Source organism: Trichosurus vulpecula, chromosome 3 (genome assembly GCF_011100635.1).
Source record: "Trichosurus vulpecula isolate mTriVul1 chromosome 3, mTriVul1.pri, whole genome shotgun sequence".
Lineage (NCBI taxonomy): Eukaryota > Metazoa > Chordata > Mammalia > Diprotodontia > Phalangeridae > Trichosurus > Trichosurus vulpecula.
This window is the reverse complement of record NC_050575.1, coordinates 187,313,741-187,334,014: the sequence shown is the minus strand read 5'-3', so window position 1 is coordinate 187,334,014 and position 20,274 is coordinate 187,313,741. Positions and strand designations below refer to the sequence as shown.

Genomic DNA, 20,274 nt, shown 5'->3' with positions numbered 1-20,274 from the left:
AAAGCATACTTTTAAAACTTTATTATTCTTTTGTTTTTACTTTTTTGGCCTGTGTTCTTTTTTTAAATGAGAGATATTATCTCTTCATTTTCATTTTTTCCCAATCAATCAGTAAGCATTTATTGCCTATGAATGAACAAACATTTATCAAGCCCCTTCTAGAAAGAACTATGATCAGATCAACTCTGCCTTTCCTCCTTCTACTCTACTGTCCATCTACTCCTCTAAGGCTCCAATCACTCTTCCTGTAATTTGCCAAACTAAAATATCCTCTCTGACTAGCAAATTTCCCTCAATTTGCTGTCTCTCTTTTAGAATGGAAACACTCTGAGCAAAGGGAGTATCTTTGCTTTTGTAATTTTATCTCCAACATTTAGCACAACACTTGGCAAGGAAAATTTTAAAATACAAAGGAGAGCAGAAAAATGTTCCAAAGGGGACACAGATAAGCAGGGAAGCTTTTGTCTTTAAACAATCATGTTTTTTAAAATAAATTTTTATTGATGTCTTTTGTTTTTACATTTCCTCAATTTCACCCATTATTCCTAGCTCTTCATCTCCCAGAGCCATCCCATAACAAAGAATATTTTAAGAAAAAATGCAAAAAAGGAAGAGAAAAAATAACAGCAAACCTGATAAACAATTGAAAAAGTCTGAAAACATTTGTAATAGGCCATATATGTCAACTTCCCACCTCTGCAAAGGTTAAAAGGGGAGGTATAGTCCCATCTATCTTTTTTTTGAGACATGGTTGTTATTTGTAATTCTGCAACATTCACAGTTGTTTTATAGTTGTTCTTTCCATTTACATCGCTGTAGTCATTGTGTACATTATTTTATTGACTCTACTCTGCATTCGTTCATATGAATCTTTTTATGCTTCTTTGCATTTATCATACTCTCTGGTTCTCACAGCATAGCAATATTTCATTACAATCATGTGCCACAATTTGTTTGGCCATTCCCCAACTGATGGGCATCTACTTAGCTTAGCATTGCTTGTTTAATCTCTTTTTCTGAGATTGCGTTATTTAAATTTTCTCATTTGTTCTGTCAATCTGGGTATTTTATATATTTTTGTAAATATTCATCAATTTTGTTTAGGTTGTCAATTTTAGTGGTACATATTTGGGCAAATTGTTTCTAATAATTTCCTTTTTATTTTCTTTTTTCCACTTTTGACAATGGTAATTTGGTTTTCCTCTTTTTCAAAAAAATAATATTAACTAATAGTTCATTTTATTCTCCCCCCCCCAAAAAAAACTCCTAGTTTTATTCATCAATTTAAAGTTTTCTTTTTCCTTTCAATTTTGTTACTCTTATCTTTGATTTTTCAGAATTTTTATTTTGGTGCTTGTTTTATAAATTTGTTAGTTTCTATGTTTTATTTTCCTTTAGCCTCATTGAACTGTTTTCTCTCTTTTTGATGAAAAGTTTTAAAAGACAAAACTTTTCTTCTAAGGACTGCTTTGGCTTAGTCTCAGAAGTTTTGTATCACTGAAAATACGTATGATTGTTTAATTCACAATAAGGAAAAAAAGGAATAAAATGTCTATACATTTTAACCCAGGGATCTCAATGTTAAAAGACAAAGTTCATCTATCCACTAAATATTCATAACAGCCTTCTCTGTTACAGCAAAAAAGAATTAAAACAAAGTAGACGCATACTGGTTAATGACCAAACAACTTATGATATACGAATATAATGGAGTATTTATTTACTATGCTTTAAGAATTCCAGTAATCATGGAATACTTATATGAACTGATGCAAAATGAGAGTAGAACCAGGAAAATGATATGCAAAATTATTACAGCAATATATATGGAAGAAAATAAGTAACATTAGGGCATGACATCTCTACTCTCTTCCTCCTTTCCCTCTCCCCCAAACCCCAAAAAACAAAAACAGAAGTAAACTAACTCAGTCTCGGATTATGTGGCAGATTGTATCTAGAATATTATGTTCAGTACAAAATACGTTTTTTTTAAGTGCAACAACAAATCAGAGAAAGCCCTGGGGAGGTTGACCAGTATGGTCAGAGGACTTGAAATAACATTAAAAAAAGGATTGGTCAAAGAAACTTGGTGGTTTAAGTCTGGAGAAAATTGTCTGGAGAGACATGATGGTTGTCTTCAAGACAGTCAACATAGCATAATGTTTAAAGTGCTAGACATGGAGTCAAGGAAGACTCCTGACAGATTTCTCAAGTACAAAATGAGGCTAATACTATCTATCTCACAAGGGGTGTTATGAGGATCAAATGAGATAATATTTGCAAAGTGCTTTAAAAACCTAACATGCTGATGAGAGGATTCTGGGAAGATGGTGGAGTAGGTCAGAAAATTCCAAGCTCTCAAGATTTTCCCCCACAAAAGAGTTAAAATAGTACCTTAGGGCAAACAAAGTGTGGGTGAAGAAGGAAGAATAGGGTCTTTTGGACCTCCTTTTCCATTTCGCTAATTCTGCCTTTCAAGGCATTCTTCTCCTCATTGGCTTTTTGGAGCTCTTTTGCCATTTGAGTTAGTCTATTTTTAAGGTGTTTTCTTCAATATTTTTTTCAGTATTTTTTTGGGTCTCCTTTAGCAAGTTATTGACTTGTTTTTCATGGTTTTCTCACTTCATTCTCATTTCTCTTCCCAATTTTTCTCTACTTCTCTAACTTGCTTTTCCAAATCCTTTTTGAGCTCTTCCATGGCCTGAGACCAGTTCATGTTTTTCTTGGAGGCTTTTGATGTAGGCTCTTTGACTTTGTTGACTTCTTCTGGCTGTATGTTTTGGTCTTCTTTGTCACCAAAGAAAGATTCCAAAGTCTGAGACTGAATCTGGGCGCGTTTTCGCTGCCTGGCCATATTCCCAGCCAACTTACTTGACCCTTGAATTTTTTGTTGGGATATGTCTGCTTGTAAAGAGTACTTTGTTCCAAGCTTGAGGGGATGAACTGTTGTTTTTAGAGCTATTTCTATACTGCCTGCTCTGCCACACCAATACTCCTCCTTCCCCAAGAACCACCAACCTGACTCAAATCTTCAGCAGGCTCTGCACTCCTGCTCTGATCTGCCACTTAATTCCTCCCACCACGTGGGCCTGGGGCCAGAAGCAACTGCAGCTGTAGTTCTGTAGCTGCACCACCTCTGCTGCCCCTGGGGCAGTGGCTGAACAGTGAACTCTTTTCACTCTGTCCCCTGCAGCTCTTCCCGCTAACCTTCTCTTTTGTCTTTGGTGTTTGTGGGTTGAGAAGTCTAGTAACTGCCACAGGTCACTAATTTAGGGCGCTAGGGCCTGTTCCCCCAGGTTCCTGTTCTGGTTGGTCCTGCCGCCACCCACGCTGGGCTCTGCTCCCCTCTGCTCCCAGCTCCCCTCTGCTCCCAGGTCTGTGTGCAATAGACCTCACCCAGTGACTATCCAGGCTGTCCTGGGCTGGAGCTCTGCTTCCCTCTGCTATTTTATGGGTACTGCAGTTCTAGAATTTGTTTAGAGCCGTTTTTTACAGGTTTTCGGAGCAACCTGGCAGGGAGCTCACACAAGTCCCTGCTTTCCAGCCACCATCTTGGCTCCACTTAAAAAAGACTTTAAAAACCAAATGACAGAGATGGAGGAAAAACTAAAAAAAATAGAATAAAATAAAATAAAAATAATCCAAGAAAAACAAGAAGGTTATGAAAGGAAAGTCAACCAATTAGAAAAGGAGATCCAGAATCTCAAGGAGGAAAATGACATCTTGAAAATTAGAATTGGGCAAAGTGAAGCCAGTGAAATTATAAGATATCAAGAAATAATTAAACAAAACATGAATAATGAAAAAACAGAAGAGAAAGTAAAACATCTTGTAAGAAAAACAACAGATGTGGAGAATACATCAAGAAAATATAAAAATCAGAGCAACTGAAAATTATGATCAAAAATAGAATCTCGATATAATAATAGAAGAAATAATTAAAGAAAATTGTCCTGAAGCATTAGAACAAGGCAGGGAAGTAGAAACAGAAAAAAATCCATCAAACACCACTTAAAAGAGATCCTATGAGGAAAATTCATAGGAATTATCATAGTCAAATTCTGAAACCCCCAGCTCAAGGATAAAATATTAAAAGTATCAAGATTAAAACAAGTTTAATACGATGGTGCCACAATTAGAATTACACAAGACCTAGCAGCAGAGACGTTAAAAGACTTCTTGTCTTGGAACACAATATATCGAAGAGCAAAAGACCTGGGGCTCTGGTCGAAAATATCATACCCTTAAAATTTAAGTATTATCTTGAAAGAAAAAAAATGGACATTTGACAAACCCTCAGACTTTCAAGACTTTGTTAAAAAAAATTCCTCAATTTAATAGAAGATTCAACATACAAGAAAGAGAAACATAAGGTACATACCAGAAGACTGATTTTAAGAGATTCATAAGGACAGACTGTTTACCTTTGATATAACATAAAATGTAAAATGTATGTCTAAGATTCTTGTAAATAATTGTTGAGCTCATAAGAAAGAAGGGGATAAACCTGACTATGATATGAATTTAAAAAATAAAACCATTTAGAAACAGCTTAAAAAGAGTAAAGTATTTTATATAAAAGAGGTGCAACAGGAAGAAAGGATACAGAGGATTTAGATGGGGGAGGAGGGCTGGTAGTTCTGGTAACCTACTTTCATTGGGACTGGGTTTAAGAGGGAACTATACATATATATGTATATATACATATATATATGTGTGTGTGTGTATATATATATATATATATATATATATTTAGAAGAGTATAAAAGTCTTCTAAATTTAGAAGAAATAAAATGATAGGAGTATAGTGAGGGGGAGAGGACAAGGGAGAGATTTTCAGAGGGGAGAATGAGGGAATAGGTAAAAGGGGGGTATAGAAGGGTGTTTAGATTTATGGGAACGGGAGAATAGGGGAGGGATCCTTGGAGAGGGGTAGGCAAGTTATAGGAGGGCAAGATTGTCAGTCAAGTAAAGTAGAGGAATCAAGAAGGATAGGAAACAAGAGATATGCACAAATATAAAAACAAATATTAGGAGTCAAATATGTTTGGGAAAGTATATGTCTATATATGCATGTATATAAGTATGTGTATGTATATATCTATAGCTATAGAGAAACATACCTAAACTTTATTGTAGTCTTTTGGGAGTGGGGTGGGGAGAGGGGGAAAAAGAATAAAGTAAAAAAGGGCACAGCAGAGAACAAAAGAAAACTCACAAGAAAGCAAACAAAAGGTGGACAATTCTCAAAACAACATGTATTATTTATTATATAGGCTTCTTGAAATGAAAATCTATTGTTATATATTTTGAATCCTCTCTTACATTTTGCTATGTACACGACATGCTTTTTTTCTTTCTTTGTATTTAAGTTTCAGTATTTAAGTTTATGATATGTTTTATTTCTTTTCTCTATTCTGTATTTGTGTTCTGGCCCTTGAGTCTGAAATAAAATAAAATTAAAAAATTAAAAACAAACAAAAACCTAACATACTATATTTATTAACCTAATATTATCAATATTAAGTTATTAAGTTCATGAAGAGCTGTCATGTAGAAGGATTAGACTTGATTTGTTTAGTCCTGAGTGAAGAACGTGGAGCAACAGAAGGTGTGCAGAGGGATATTTTGGCTCAATATAAGGACTCCTATTCTACATCTCTTTTAGCTACACTGAGAAATTAGACCTCTTAAAGGGCACTAGTTTTCCAGACCAGCAGTCCATGGTCTCATGACTAAAGAGAAGCGTGTGAGTAAGGTGGGGTGGGTGGTGGGTGGTGCGTGTTCCTTCAGTCATTCCAGGCTCATTCTGACCCTAAGCTGGTTCTCATGCACACAACTTTCACTGTAGAGTTTGGAGGGCAAAACTTTAAGGAATAGTCACTGATATCCAAATGGGAGGCAGAGGCATCCCAAGAAATAATGGCCCTCTAGTAAGAGCCATTTCTTTTTCCTTCCATAAGGCCTCAAAGGACACATACAAATTCAAAATAAATTTTAATATATTATGTTACAAAACTAAAGCAAACAGTGTATACTCATTTTTACAAACTAGTTTACACAGTGACAGCCCCATGCTATGGGTCCTAAGAAAATTCAGCTTTTAAAAATTGCTGAAATGGGAATGTTTTTCTAGATATTCTTTCCTCATCCAAGGAACTTGAGGTTATAATAATAATAAGATAATAATTCCTGCTTCAGTTTAGATAAATAGTATTTATTGATTTCCATTCAAAAAGTATTTTTCTTCATTTAAAAGCATGAACCAACTTTCTTAGACTATTTCCTGCTATACTCTTAATGATTAAAATAGATTTAATTAATATTTTCAAAGCCTTTAAAGTCTGACTCTACTTATAATTTTTAGTTTTTTATATACAATAAATTACAATTTGTTTCAAAAAATAGTCTTGGATATAACTTCAATTCTTAGTACAGTCATGCAAAAAGCTAATAAAATAACAAGCCACTATCCTATGAAATTTACCTGCCCAATATTCTTTCTCCTACAAGTAATAGTGGGAACATGGTAAATAAAACGAAAGGATTAGACAGAAAAATAGGTTGGAATAGGTATTGTGTTGTTGTAAATCTCTTATTAATTCGTTTAGGTAGAAATATCTATAAGCAATTCTGAGGTGCATGAAAAGGGATGGATGGTGTTCATCACCTAATAGTACATCATCTGTGCATGCTGGAACACTTATATTTGTATGGTTGTTTTTTAAGATGTACAGAGACAGGACAGGTGTTTAAATACTAGTTTTGTGCATTAAAATTTTCTTTCATCAGAAGTGAAGAGTGACATTAATCCTCGTCGAACATTGAGGAGCTCCTCTTCTTGCTGTGGAAAAAAAGATCATAGTTATAAAATATATTATATTCTTTATACCAACTTTCAAAGTCCTAAAACAATATTTTCCAGTTTGGCTTTCTCAAAGTGCTATGTTAAGACCACAAAAATATCAATCATTTGCACTTGGGCAAAGTATTTGAAGTATATTTTTGGATTCCAATAAATTTATTTTAAAATTTATCTGGATTTCTTGGTTAACTAAAATTTTTTCTGCAAATAATTTTAAGAGAAAGAAGCAAATGGCTACCTAACTTCCAAGGTTTTCCATGGGATCAAGATAGAATATTCTATACTTTCTATATCTACAGTATTCTATAAAGACAACTATTATACAGAATGATAACAATTAGGCACAAAATTATAAAACCACCAGACTTAAGAAATTAGGAATTTAGAAATTTAAATTAGAATTTAGGAATTAAGAAAATTAGGAAAATTTTAAACAAGGTTTAAAATAACTAGGAACACCTCATTCCTCTAACATTTGTATTAGTAGTTTTTATTTAACTCTCTAAATAAACTTAAATGCAGTATTGATACTACTAGCTAGTACTTCTATAAAACTTTAAAGTTTCAAAGCACTTTACATACATTACCTCATTTTATCCTCACAATGTCCCTGTGAGGTAAGGTGCTATTATTATTCCTATTTTACCAATGAGAGGCCAGAACATAGATCAGGGGTGGGGAAACCATGGGCTGGCTACAGGTTCCCCACTCCTAAGCTAGATAGTGGTTGAGGCAGAATTTGTACTCAGGTCTTCCTGAATCCAAAGATTTAAAAGAAGCCCTATTTCAATTGTAATTACTAATCAACACAGTGCTTCACAGTAGGAACTTAACATTTGTTGAATCGAAATTAACACTTCAGTACCATATTTAGAAGGGAACTAATAACATACACTAAGAAGAGCAACAGACAGATGTACTTCTTTAGTCTACTTAGTTTCTGGAAAGACAACTGCTTTATCATATTTCAAAATCTGAACGATGAAAAACTTGCTGGTATCAAAATTTTATAGAGTGGCATAATTATTGATAAGTCAGATCTTATTCTGATACATTGTCCTTTGTAATTGCAGGCCCAGGAGAAAATACAAGCACCTAGTTATAGGGCTCATACATTTTGGGGAAAAGCTATCTTTTCTTGTCTTCAATGGTAGACAACTGTTAAACCTTTCATATTCATTTATTATTAAAATCTGCTCTCGTTTCTAATTTATAATGAGTAGGCAGTGCAGTACAGTGGAAGTAACAACCTCCAAGTCAACCATTTACTAAGCAACAAGCCCAATTGCAAAAACAAAGTTTTTTTAAAAAAAATTAATGTGGTAGATGCAAAAAAACACCAAAATTAAACCCTTACTAAATGCCAGGCATTATGTTATGTTATCCATACGTATAATATTGTCATATGACCTGTGCAAATCACTTAAACTCTCTGCTTATTCATCTGTAAGATGGGGGAAAATGACAGGTCCTGATTAGTGAAAATGATGACTCTCCTGAAGTGGCTACATTATTTTTGCAATAGCAATGCATATTTCCATTGGGCTGGAACAAATTACCCATATTTTACATAATTATAATTTTGAATAGTGCAAATTCAAATTCATGCCATCACTTTGGGGGGTTCATTATATGTACTAATCAGAATTTACAAGAATCAGGAACTAGCTGTATCTGCATCACCTATATTATAGGGGTCTTGTGAATAAAATGTTTGTTCAAGTGACATAATTGTAATTGTACTAAAAAGGCTAAGGACCACAACTTTGGAAAGAAATAAAATTTTGAAGAGAGTTTTCTTTCAAAAGTATCATTCATTTATTTTAACAGCTTAGATTAGAATAATAATCTATTTACCATTTCCTTAAGAAACCTTTCTTGAAGCCTTTTCATATCTTCTTTCATCAAATGCATCTGTAAATATAAATAAATTTGTTCCATTCAACTTTTCATAAAGTTTTTCTCATAGTTCTTGATTATTTAGACTTGTTCTTATTTAAAATAATGACAAATATTAATATGATAAAATAATTTTCTAAAAATATATATGCTTAAAATAATATGCTAAAAATATTAAAACTGTACCTCAGAAGTAAAAATATTTTCTTCATAGTCAATGTTGTGAAAGACATTTTTTTCAAGTGAAGTTTTCAGAAGATGAACCCTAAAAAGCAAAATGAGAATTGGAACTATCTTTACATTTACTAACAACTCCTTAGTTAATTGAAATTGCAGATATATTAAATAAATTTAATACAATTTTATTCAAAATGGTCAAATATTAAAACATTTTTAAAAAGCTTTTTATTACATTTGTTAAATAAATCAGCATTTTTGGTAGTTTGATTCATACATATAAAAACCTTAAATCTACTAACCTCCTTTTTTCATTTTTCTGGTACGTACTGAACTTCTGAGAAGTTTTTTTCCAAAAGTCCTTTAAATAAAACCCACAGGAGAAAAATGTATTACTTTAATTTGAAATTACTAACTAGTGATTGAAAGACTTCTCATTTCAAACCCTAACTAAAACAACTCTGATTGTTAACTCTACTAAGCATTCAGGTTTTTTTAAAAAAAAAAAAATACGAGTATCCCATTTTCTTGGATGCTAGAACCTTATATGAAAGTTATATGAAAGATGTCTCCTGTTGTTTCAGGGGTGTAAAATATGAAGATTAACAGATGATCTTAAAGATAAATTAATACTGCATTTACAGTTTGCTTTTAAATATGTTTGGAATAAAAGAAACAAAAACTATGTTTTTAAGGTTATACTTAAAAAATACCAACCGAAAATTCTCGTTCCAAGTTTTTTAAAGACTGGGAATCTTTTTCAAAGTTCTCTAGTTCCTCTATGATATTGAACTGGAACTTATCAAGCTGCTTCATTCTATTAAAATAACAAAAGAAAATTAATTCACAAATAAAAAAAATTCTGAGAATTTCTCAAAACAGTTTTTGCTACAGACCTGTATTCATGAATGCGATAGTTTATGCTTGTCAGATGTTGCTGAGCTGATTTCAAAGACTGTTTATTAAAACGATCCATTTTTTTGTAGCGGTTCTGAAACACATATTATGCTCGGCTTTTATTCATTTTTACATAATTAATATACATGAGAAAAATTTAAAAATCAGTTAGATAAATGTATTATTGTCTTCAAACAAAAAAAAAGTTAGATTCAAAACCAACTCCTAATAATTAAATGCAAACTTGTAGAGACAAATTCATTTTTTTAAAAAAAGGCTAAGCTAAATTTCATTTTACAAAATGATAATGGTATGTTTCATCAATAGATGAAAATATTAGTAAGATAACTCATTTCAGTTTTTTAAATGCCATAGTAATATGTAGCATTATAACAATGCCAGAAAATACAATGTTATTCAGAAGCATAAAACAATCAAAATTCCTTATGCCCCGTTAGGTTCTAGGATGGTTACCTGATGCATTATGCCACAGGGGTGGAAAAGGTATTAGTTCTATAAGTGTTTTATTATAGTTGTAGCTTACAAGAAGAATGCTTATAAGAATGAAAAGTTTTTTTTAAAAAGATAACTTGCCTGAATTTTCCTTTTAAACTCCTTACTTAGTTTCTGACACATTGTGTCTACACCTGAACTTTCAGTCTCCCAAATCTCTCCAGGAAAAGAAAACTCATTGGCTGACACTGTAGATACACTCTCAGATACTAAAAAATAAAAATGAAAAGATAACCAAGATTTTCCTGGTTTAACATTACTTTATCATGTTTGCTTAGAGGACTAGTTAGAGGAATTGGCCACCCAAAATCCTTGGGCAGGCTGCAGTTTGGGCAAGCCTACCATAAGTTATGTCCCAAGTATCCTTATTTTAATGTCAGTTTTAGGTCCACCTACCTTTGTAGGTAACATGGTCGCCATCTGTTTTAAACAATTTCGGAGGAAGTAAATTTTGTCTTCTTTCTTCTTCTTCTTCCTCTTCTAGTTCCACTTCATCAGAATTACTTAGATTTTCAGAGGTACATAACCGTTTGAGATTTGTATGTATACTAGATCCTAAAGCATTGTAAATAAAAATGTAACTTAATTATCACATTAAAATACATAATTTACACATTTTCCAATTTAACCATCTTTGTATAGTTATGAATTGTGCTGCATTTCCAAATATGAGAAAATGTGATTTCTGAAAATTGTCCATTTTCTTCAAACAATATTGTAACTATGTTATTTAACATTCCCATAGATGAAATGCTCTAACAATCCATATTATTGCTCAACAGTACAATAGTGACTGATGTTTGGATGAAGACCTAGCACTAGGAAACCAAAGATATCAAACTATCTCTATCGCATAATTATTTTACTATATTTTATATAATTTATTTTACTGTAATTCTTTAAAACTGGAAATCCATGTATGCGATATAGGAAAATTTTCTATCAACCAGTACATCTCAATACTTATAGTGCTGACTAAGAAAGCAGTATTAAGTAACTTCAGATATTACATCTTGGAACTACACACTGGGCAACAGACATTTAGACCAGTCTTATTTAAATAAAAGCAAAACCTTAGTGAAACAGATAAGAGAACTTCCCCCAGACCCTCACATTTATTTTTATCAATATTTTTATGCACTACTAAGACAACACAGAAATTTATAGGTAAATAGAAAAGGAAAAAGAATTTTGGAAGTGTGCCCCATATTGTGTTACTAATTCCTTCTAGGAAGAAATGACTTTATTGATCTCAGAGAACTCAGTATTATTTGAGTTATGTTAAGAAAAGCAAACCACAACAGAAACAGGACCAACCCATCATAAAGATATTATTTGAGGGGCACGGAAAGGCTCCCTTATCCTACCCTACAAGAATGGGACACTTAACCTTTAATATTTCCTACCCCCTATTTCTGCCACAGTTCTTCAAATTCATACCAGTATTCTCCTCTGCCTTAAGGAGTCCACTACCAAAATGAAAATGTTAACTAGGAGAGATGATACTAATGCTATTTTCTACTCTATTTCCCTCCATCCCTTCTTCAAATGACCATCAGATAAATTGTCCTTATGCAATCATTCTTCCTAAAAATCTTCAGTGGCTCCCTACTGCAAAATTCAAACTCAATTGCATGGCATTTGAAACACTTCACAATCTGGTATCAACCTTCTTGCTGTACTCTTATTTTGTGTTTCTCTCCTCCATGGTATTTGTGCTCTAGACAACTTGGACTACTCTCTGTGCCTTAAATACAACCTATGATTTCTTGCCTCCAATCTGGAATGTTTCTCATTGCCTTCTTTTCCTGCTGAATTCCTACCCATCCTTTAAAGCCCGACTCAAATGTCAACTTCTCTTACTTTATGAAGCACTTGTTTTGTATCTCCCTAATGCAGTCACATAAGAAATTGGGTTGAATTAGAATGCACATCAGTATCAGCTGAACATTCAGTTAGCTGTTTAGCTTGTAGGGACCTGAAGCAATGGGGACACTGGAAAAGTTTGATATAAGACAAAGATCTACAGGATGGAATAAAGCAAAGCTATCATAGCCCATCACAGTGTGTAGCCCAAGGGGAAGTAAGTAGGAAGATGCTAGTTACCTGTAGTGGTATAAGGACTCAAAATAAAAGGAGGGAGTGCTAAAAGAATATTGGAAAAATCCTTACTAAAAACTTCATTTTTTTGTCTCATCACAATTCTGAGAGAATTACTCTGAGACTTAAAGGAATTTTATCCAACCAGGCAGATTAGTGATGCTAGTGAAAGAAGGAAAATAAAGGGTTCTAAATAGTGATAATGCCAGGTCTGAAAATTAAACATAAGAAGATAAAGCCCATGTTAAGAAATTCATGTGGCATGTCTCGTTGACAGCTAAGTAGTTATGTATTGTAAATGATTTTCAAAATTTTTAAAAACAGTATTGTCTTGCTCTTACACAAGTTTTCCTTCTTGTTTTAGCACTTGTTTGAATTAGAATATTTTTGTGGTTAAAAAGCATATTTAAATGTGACCCTTGTGCTACCCAAATTTGCACTAGCAGGTTAAGTCCTTAAAGGGTGGCTGCTACTTCTGGAGATAATAATCACCTTCTAACATCATTTTCGCTCCCATGTACTTCCCATAAATAATGAGCCAGTAGACACAGTCAGTAATTCTTATTAACCCATTTCTACCCTACCCCCACCCCAAGATGGCATATATTCTGATTACCCCTTTCCACAGTCTGCTCTCCCTTTTATCACCCTACTCCCCCACCTTATCCCCTTCTCTCTTACTTTCTTGTAGTGCCAGATAGATTTCTATACCCCATTGCCTGTATATCTTATTGCCCAGTTGCATGTAAAAACAATTTTTAACATGTTTTATTTCACATTGCTATCCATCATGTGAAATAAGTCTAGAAAAGTAATCTAGACTACAACGCCAAGCTGAGATCTTTGTATGTTTAACCTAGAAGTAATATGAAGCCACTGAAGATTTCTAAGCAGGGTAGTGACTATAAGGGCAAGCAAGATGGGTCTTTTTGTTATCTTTTGTTTTGGAGTGCTTCTCAGCACTAAGGTAATCAAATGCCTTTAACTGAGTCTTGCCTTTATTTGTAGAAAGGCCCACATGCTTTTGCTAATTAAGTCAGGAGAGGTGTGAAACCCTGGAGAGGTGTGAAGTGCTCTGAGCCTGAAGAGGTGTATATATACTCTGAGGTTAGCATTTTGTTTGAGTCTCACTCATTGGAAGACTGTTGGTGTGGAAACTCTGGGTAGCTGTTAAAGAGCCCTTGGCTTTGAAAAACCCAGATGTTGGTGCTTTTCTTTCTGGTAACTGTGTATAAAATGTCTTGGTCAGACAGCTAGAAACCTGTCTGTTGATCTGTTTATATTTTCTCTGTAATTTGTTTGTATTTGCTCTGAATTTCAGGGTGCTGACTTTTTCCTCTGAACTAAGTGAATGATAAACGTATGTTTAATTAAAGTAAGATCGTAAACCCATTTAAGTTGCTTTCCTTAGAAAAGCAGATCAAAGAACCTGTGCTAGCAGCCCTCCTGTGTGCTGGTGTTATTGGTCTTACACCTCCATAGTCACTGCAAGCAACACTGTTGTTACAGTGACTTGGGCAGACCTATGCTTTGGGAAAACTATTTTCGGGAACATTATTTTTGGATGCTATGTGGAAAATGGATGGGTCAACAGAGATTGTAAAGAAAGAAACCAATGAGACATCTATTGCATTTGTCCAGGCAAGAAGTGAAAAATATCTAAACTTAGGTGGTGGCCATGTGAGTGGACAGAAGAGGACAGATGTGAGAAATGTTATGGTTCTAGAACTAACTAGATGTAGTAAATGACTGAATATAGGAGATAAGGGAGAAGAAAAACTAATGAATTATTTTACATATTGCTATATAGCATTTTTAAAAGTTACAAACCTTTTTGATGAAGAGTATCAGTAGGGACGTCATAGAGTTTTTCTCTCTTTGAGCTAGACAGGGATAACCGTGATGGTGAAAGGAGTTCCTATAACACATGGTAATTAGATAAATTCAGAACAGAAAAAAAATTGTAGCCATTTTTTATTTATCCATCTCTTTTTTTATACCTTATAGGCAACTATCAACTTCTATTTATTCTTTTCTTCATATTCTGTATTTCTCCTGGATTCTCCAAAAAACTATCTCTAGTCCAGGTTATCATTACCTCATAAATTACTACACCTAAATAGCTGGTGTCCTTGACTATAGTTTGCTCCTACTTCATTCTAGCCAGATCAATTTTATATTACGATCAAGATTAAACTTTCTCCTGGCTTTTGAGGCTATTCGTAACCTGGTCCCATTTCATTTATTCAATTCAGTTCAATAAACTATATTAGAAACTGAGGATACAAAGATTAAAAGGCTCAAATAATGGCATAGTCCTTGTTCTCAATAAAATTCTACTATATGAAAACTGTTTTTCTTATTAATCCCTAAAAGGGTGATTTTACTCATTATCTCAAAGAATTCTTTGAGGCTAGCTTTCATCCCGCCTCCTTCCTAAATATATACATTATATCTAAAGTCTCTTATCAGCTCTAAAATTATTCATATACTTTTGTATCTCTCATAGTTTCTAATACAATTCTAGGTAAATAGTAAGTACTCTATATCTATGAGTTAATTGACTGTAACTATGTCAAAAAAAGTAAGTTGGGTTACTATATAATTAGGAAACAGTAGTCTAAATTCAAAATGTTTAAGTCAAAAATCACAAAACCCGTCAACCCTGTAACTTCAATAACAGGATCTTAGAATTTAACCAAAGTTATTTATTTATGCAAGTGTCTTCAGTCAATTTAAAAACTATCATTTCTTATTTTCTTTCCAAATCCTGAAAGAGATAGATAGGAAGATAGAGATATAGAGATATAGACATATATATACAAAACATAGATATTAACATGTACATATCTATACATAACATATATATATAGATACACGTGTGTATATCTATACGTTCCATGATTAAGAAGCTACTAATAACAACATTTATTTGCAATTCTCAATTTCAAACAAAAAAACGTTCAGGTAAATTGTGTACATAGTTGAGAAATACACAAAATAATACTATAATATTTGTCTCATTACAATTTCCGGCAATTTTGCAATTTATAAAGCTAAGTTTTTGAAGTTTGATAGCTGTTAGCAATTTACCTTTCGTGTACTTTGAATAAAATTTTCATGGATGTTTTCCAGTTCCGATCCACTAAATTGTTTTTCTGTATTAAAACTACTTAAATACATAGGGTTGTCATATTCTTGTATATTCTCTGAAGATATCTCTGCATCTTTTCCACCACTATCAGTTTTGTCCATTATTACTGGAGTAATATTAGGCTAGAATCAATAAGACCAAACAAAACAAATGCTTTAGAGACTAGGGATCATTATTTGGTAGTTTTAAATTTTTCTTACAAGTAATTTTCCTATAACTCAGTTTAACATGACAGCAAAAATATTTCACAAAGTGAAAACAATGACAGATGTTTGCAAATACTATAAATACCCATGAACATTTTTCCACAATTTTTGTTTTTAATAAATTTTTCCAACAATATTTTCAAATAAAAGGATATAATTTAAAAGATCCATAACGTATTGTTGTTCTCAAGGTATGTTTCAGAGACTCCTGGGGGTTCCTGAGACCCTTTCATGGGGTGTGGGATGTCAAAATTATTTTCATAATAATACTGACTTTTAATTTCCAATATGATAAATACCATTAGATATAACCTGCATGAACAAAATCTCTTTGGGGTCCTCAATAATTTTTAAGATTGTAAAGGGTCTTGAAAACAAAAAGCCTGAAAACTGCTGGTTAGACCACTGAATCCTTAAACTGCTTTACTTGAGATTAATCTTGGCAATGATTAAGAATCTCATGTTCATTTTATTTTACTTTTTGAAAATCAGTTGGATTCCATATTTACTGATATTACTCCAAAACCACTAAAAAAGAGTAATAGAGCTGATCTGGAAAGAATCTGGTCAAACCCCATGCCTTCAAGCAATAAAGTGTAGAGTATAGGTAATAAAGTGCAGGTTATTTTCTTAAAGATATCTATATCTAAACAAATTCCCTTTTTAACTGAACTAATTTTATTTTTGTTTGGTATTTCCTGCTCATCAAGAACAAGGAATTGCATACATGTAGAAATACTTCATCAACCTGAAGATAAGTTTATCTTAATCAGGTAATATTCACTCTAATGTCTTTAACTTTTTTTCTGAAGGCCTGTTTTCAGCCCTTAAATAATTTTTATTTTTCTTTATATACTTCAATTTCTCCACCTTTTCCTAGAAATGTAATGTCTAAAACCAGAGACTGTTCTTTACTTAAGTTCTGAAAAGTACAGAATTACTTGCAAGATTACTTTCTGCCTGTACTGATACATTGTGGAATTAGCTTTTTATACAATGGTATTACACTACTGGCTAATAAGGAATGTGTCAGTTTCTGCACAGGTCTTGTTCTGCTCTATCTGTGCTTAGCAGTTGGTAGTTTCATTTTTTTAAAGATAGGGCAGCATTTAATAAACTAGTCTTGACTATACATAATCAATTGCTTATGTAATTCTATCCTTAAATCATTCATATTAAAACATATTCTGTAAGCAAATAAGCTGCACACTGATAGAATTAAATTACAACCTTTTGAGTTACAGAAATCCTTTCTGTACAGCCTTTAGAAAACTGAAACAGAAATGTACAATATGGTACTATAGTAGCCATAAAAATTAATTTACCACCCATAAAGGTCTTTCTGCTTTTTTTCTTGTCATTCAAGCTATGTTTACATTGCTTGAACTGCCTACCTACAGATATTGAGTTCAATTTAGGAAATTTATCATTCCATAGAATATATACTGCTTAAATATGTTTATGTCTCTGCTAACCAACATCTCTTTTTCCAGAGAAGAGAAGGAAAAGAAAAAAAAAGCAGAGGAAGGGAAAAGAGAGGAGAGAGAAAGGAAGGAGAGGAGAGAGGAAGAAAGAAGAGGAGAGGGGAAGGAAGGAAGGAAGGGAGGGAGGGAAGGAGGGAGAGAAGAGGAAGGAAAAAACTTGCAAGCCAACAGTTTTATAAGGAAGAGAATATGGCAGATATAATTTTAAAGACCATTCTCTAAAAAAGGAATGAAGGACACTTTCTCCTTTGAGTGTTTCCATTTACTTTCATTAATCTCTGCTTATTTCAATTTTATTGTTACTTTAAAAAAAGTCTTGAAGAAAGGAAAATAAACTATTGCAGGTAAGATATTAGTTTATTCAGATATTTTTTAACAAATGAAGAAATTCTTACCAAAGACAAAGGACTTGAGAAATGTTTATTTGCACACATCAAGTTTTTGTTAATATTTTCAGGAGATTCTATTAAACATTTGCTTTGAATTTTCATGTTTGTAGTGTAGAAACTATAGCCTGAGATGCCATGCACACTGTTTAAAGATTCTCTTTTTTCAGGTGTTGAACATTGTGAAAAAGGGGATGATGACTTTATTGAAGGAATATAATCTTGAGGAAATTCTCTTTCAATTGTTTTCTCTGAACCTATAATATAGGATAAGCAAAAACTGGAATTATCAAATTAATCACTACTTGTTTAAATTTTTTAAAATAGCTAAAACATGTGAAAAACATTTCAATCAGCAGTACATACATACGTTCATACATACATACATATTTGTGTACATGATATAATCTCAACAAGCTTTATATCTATAAAGTATGATGATAGTAAGGCAGATGTTGTAGGATAAAGGCCTAGCTACACTAGTGACAGAATAATTAAGTTAACAGTATTAACTTTAAATGTCTAGTTTTTATTATGAAATTAATAAAATATAATCCATTTAAAATAATCTTTAGAACTGTTTGAAATAATCTCAGATATGCTGTTCTCATTGAAGTTGTTCTCATAAATAAGGTTTCCTTATTAGTAATTAAACGTGAACTCCAAAATTCTATAAGAACATGGCATGTCTATAATTAAATGACTTTTGCATAAAAGCAAGTATGTTTTAATTGATTTTTTTCACACAATAATGATAACAAATTCTTTCAGGCTTTTATGTGTATTCTACTTCACTGTGGTGATTTAACTGATAAAAGTCAAAACAAGAATTTCTTACAATTTACTTTATTCTATAAAGAAAAACTTTGAGCCACAAACCCATCAGAAAATATTTTCACATTTTCATTATGGATAAAATATAATTTTATAATTTGATCTTTTTTTCTATTAGCAAGATAGCTAGGTAGCATAGTAGGCTGAGTCCTGAACTTAAAATTTGAGTTTGAATCCCACCCCAGACACTTTGTAGATATGTGACATGGAAAATCACTTAACCTCTCTCAGATTCTTATCTGTAAAATGGAATTAATATTAACACCTATCTTACAGGGTTGTTGTGATAATCAAATGAGATAATACAAGTAAGAACTTTGCTAGTCTTAAAGAACTATATAAATGCTAGCTATTATAATTGCTACCATAGCTTTAGTTGTCATTTTAATGCTGTAGCTTAAGGCTCAAGGTAGGTTTAAGTCGGCTATATAGCATTTTAACAGTAAGGATTTGCATTTGAGAAGCAGAGTTAAAAGATGTGATGAAAAACACCTAACAGGAAAAGGAGGTAAGTCAGAAATGCAAATGAAGGAGAGCATATAGAAAGTCTGAAGAACGTATCAATGTCTAAGAAATATTAAAAGAATTAGATGAACGCCTTCAGAATATTGGGTATATCCTCGAAGGAGCATTTCTAGAAAGGAATAGACAAAGAATAAGAGTAAGAAAGTATGGAATTATGACATGAAGCAGAGACGGAAGTACCCATTCTGATGAGGTCCCTCTAAATATCTTAATTAAACCTTTTTACTAATATCAAAGTAAAATTTCACCATGACTATACGTTGTAAAAATTAATCCTAATATGACACTCAAATATGAAAATGATTTTTCTACATATAACAGAGAAACCTTTCAATGAATTTTTCATTAGCTTAATTGTAGGTCACAGGAGAAAATTAGAGATAACTTGAGCCAGAAGTTCTACAAAAAGAAAAGAAAAATGACACTGACATCTCATCACTTCTATAGATGCTGGGCTTCCAGATAAGGGAATTGGAGATGAGTCAAGTCTTTTTTCTCTTGTACAATCTTTTCCTTTAGATGATTTTTTCCCTTCTTTTGATATTTCCTCTTCTCCTTCAGTAGAAATAGCATTTGGGCCTTTTTTCAATTGCTTCATGGTTTCACTTTTGTTATGTGTATTTGTAACCTAAAAAAACAAAAGCAACCACTAAATTATATTTTGAAATGCTTTACTGGTATGAATAATTACATGCTTGAACACACAATGAACAGAATATACTTAATTTTATTAAAATCAATTATTTAATGCCAAATTATGAGCTATACCATACTGTAGGGGATTGTAATGAAATATAAGTCCTAGAGCTGATATCCATACCTTAACGGTTTTCTGTATTTGAACAGAACAAATGTGCTACCTCTTTTTTTCAACTTCCCTTCAAACATCAATGCCATTTGAATATAAGGAACCTCACATAAAGGTTAATATAGAAGTTTATTTATTTAAAATAGTGATCCCAAAATTTTGTTTAACTAATGGCAACTCTGGATCCATTTTTATTTTTCTAGGCCTCACATTCTTTAATCCTATAAATAATAAGATCAGTAAACCTACTCATCAATGTTACAGACTTTGAAATAAATATTATAAAAACCATATTTGCCAGTCAACTAAGGAACCAAATGATCTGTTTGTCATTTATAGTTTCAAATAGGAAGCATAACGAATAGAATATAATCATATTCCAATGGATTCCCAATCTCAATGATGTTGACCTTCCCTTCAACAATG

General features: G+C 32.6%; 1 protein-coding gene across 1 annotated transcript in view; it reads right to left on the bottom strand.

The window, feature by feature from the left end:
* Positions 1-6,772: 6,772 nt before the first annotated feature.
* Positions 6,773-20,274, bottom strand: part of SYCP2 (synaptonemal complex protein 2) — a 112,755-nt gene continuing 99,253 nt past the window's right edge. Inside the window, 12 exon segments of the mRNA XM_036749896.1 lie at positions 6,773-6,844; positions 8,723-8,779; positions 8,951-9,029; positions 9,244-9,302; positions 9,659-9,758; positions 9,838-9,932; positions 10,433-10,560; positions 10,748-10,906; positions 14,282-14,369; positions 15,545-15,727; positions 17,691-17,938; positions 19,470-19,668. Of these exon segments, the coding sequence (XP_036605791.1) occupies positions 6,773-6,844; positions 8,723-8,779; positions 8,951-9,029; positions 9,244-9,302; positions 9,659-9,758; positions 9,838-9,932; positions 10,433-10,560; positions 10,748-10,906; positions 14,282-14,369; positions 15,545-15,727; positions 17,691-17,938; positions 19,470-19,668 (1,467 nt within the window).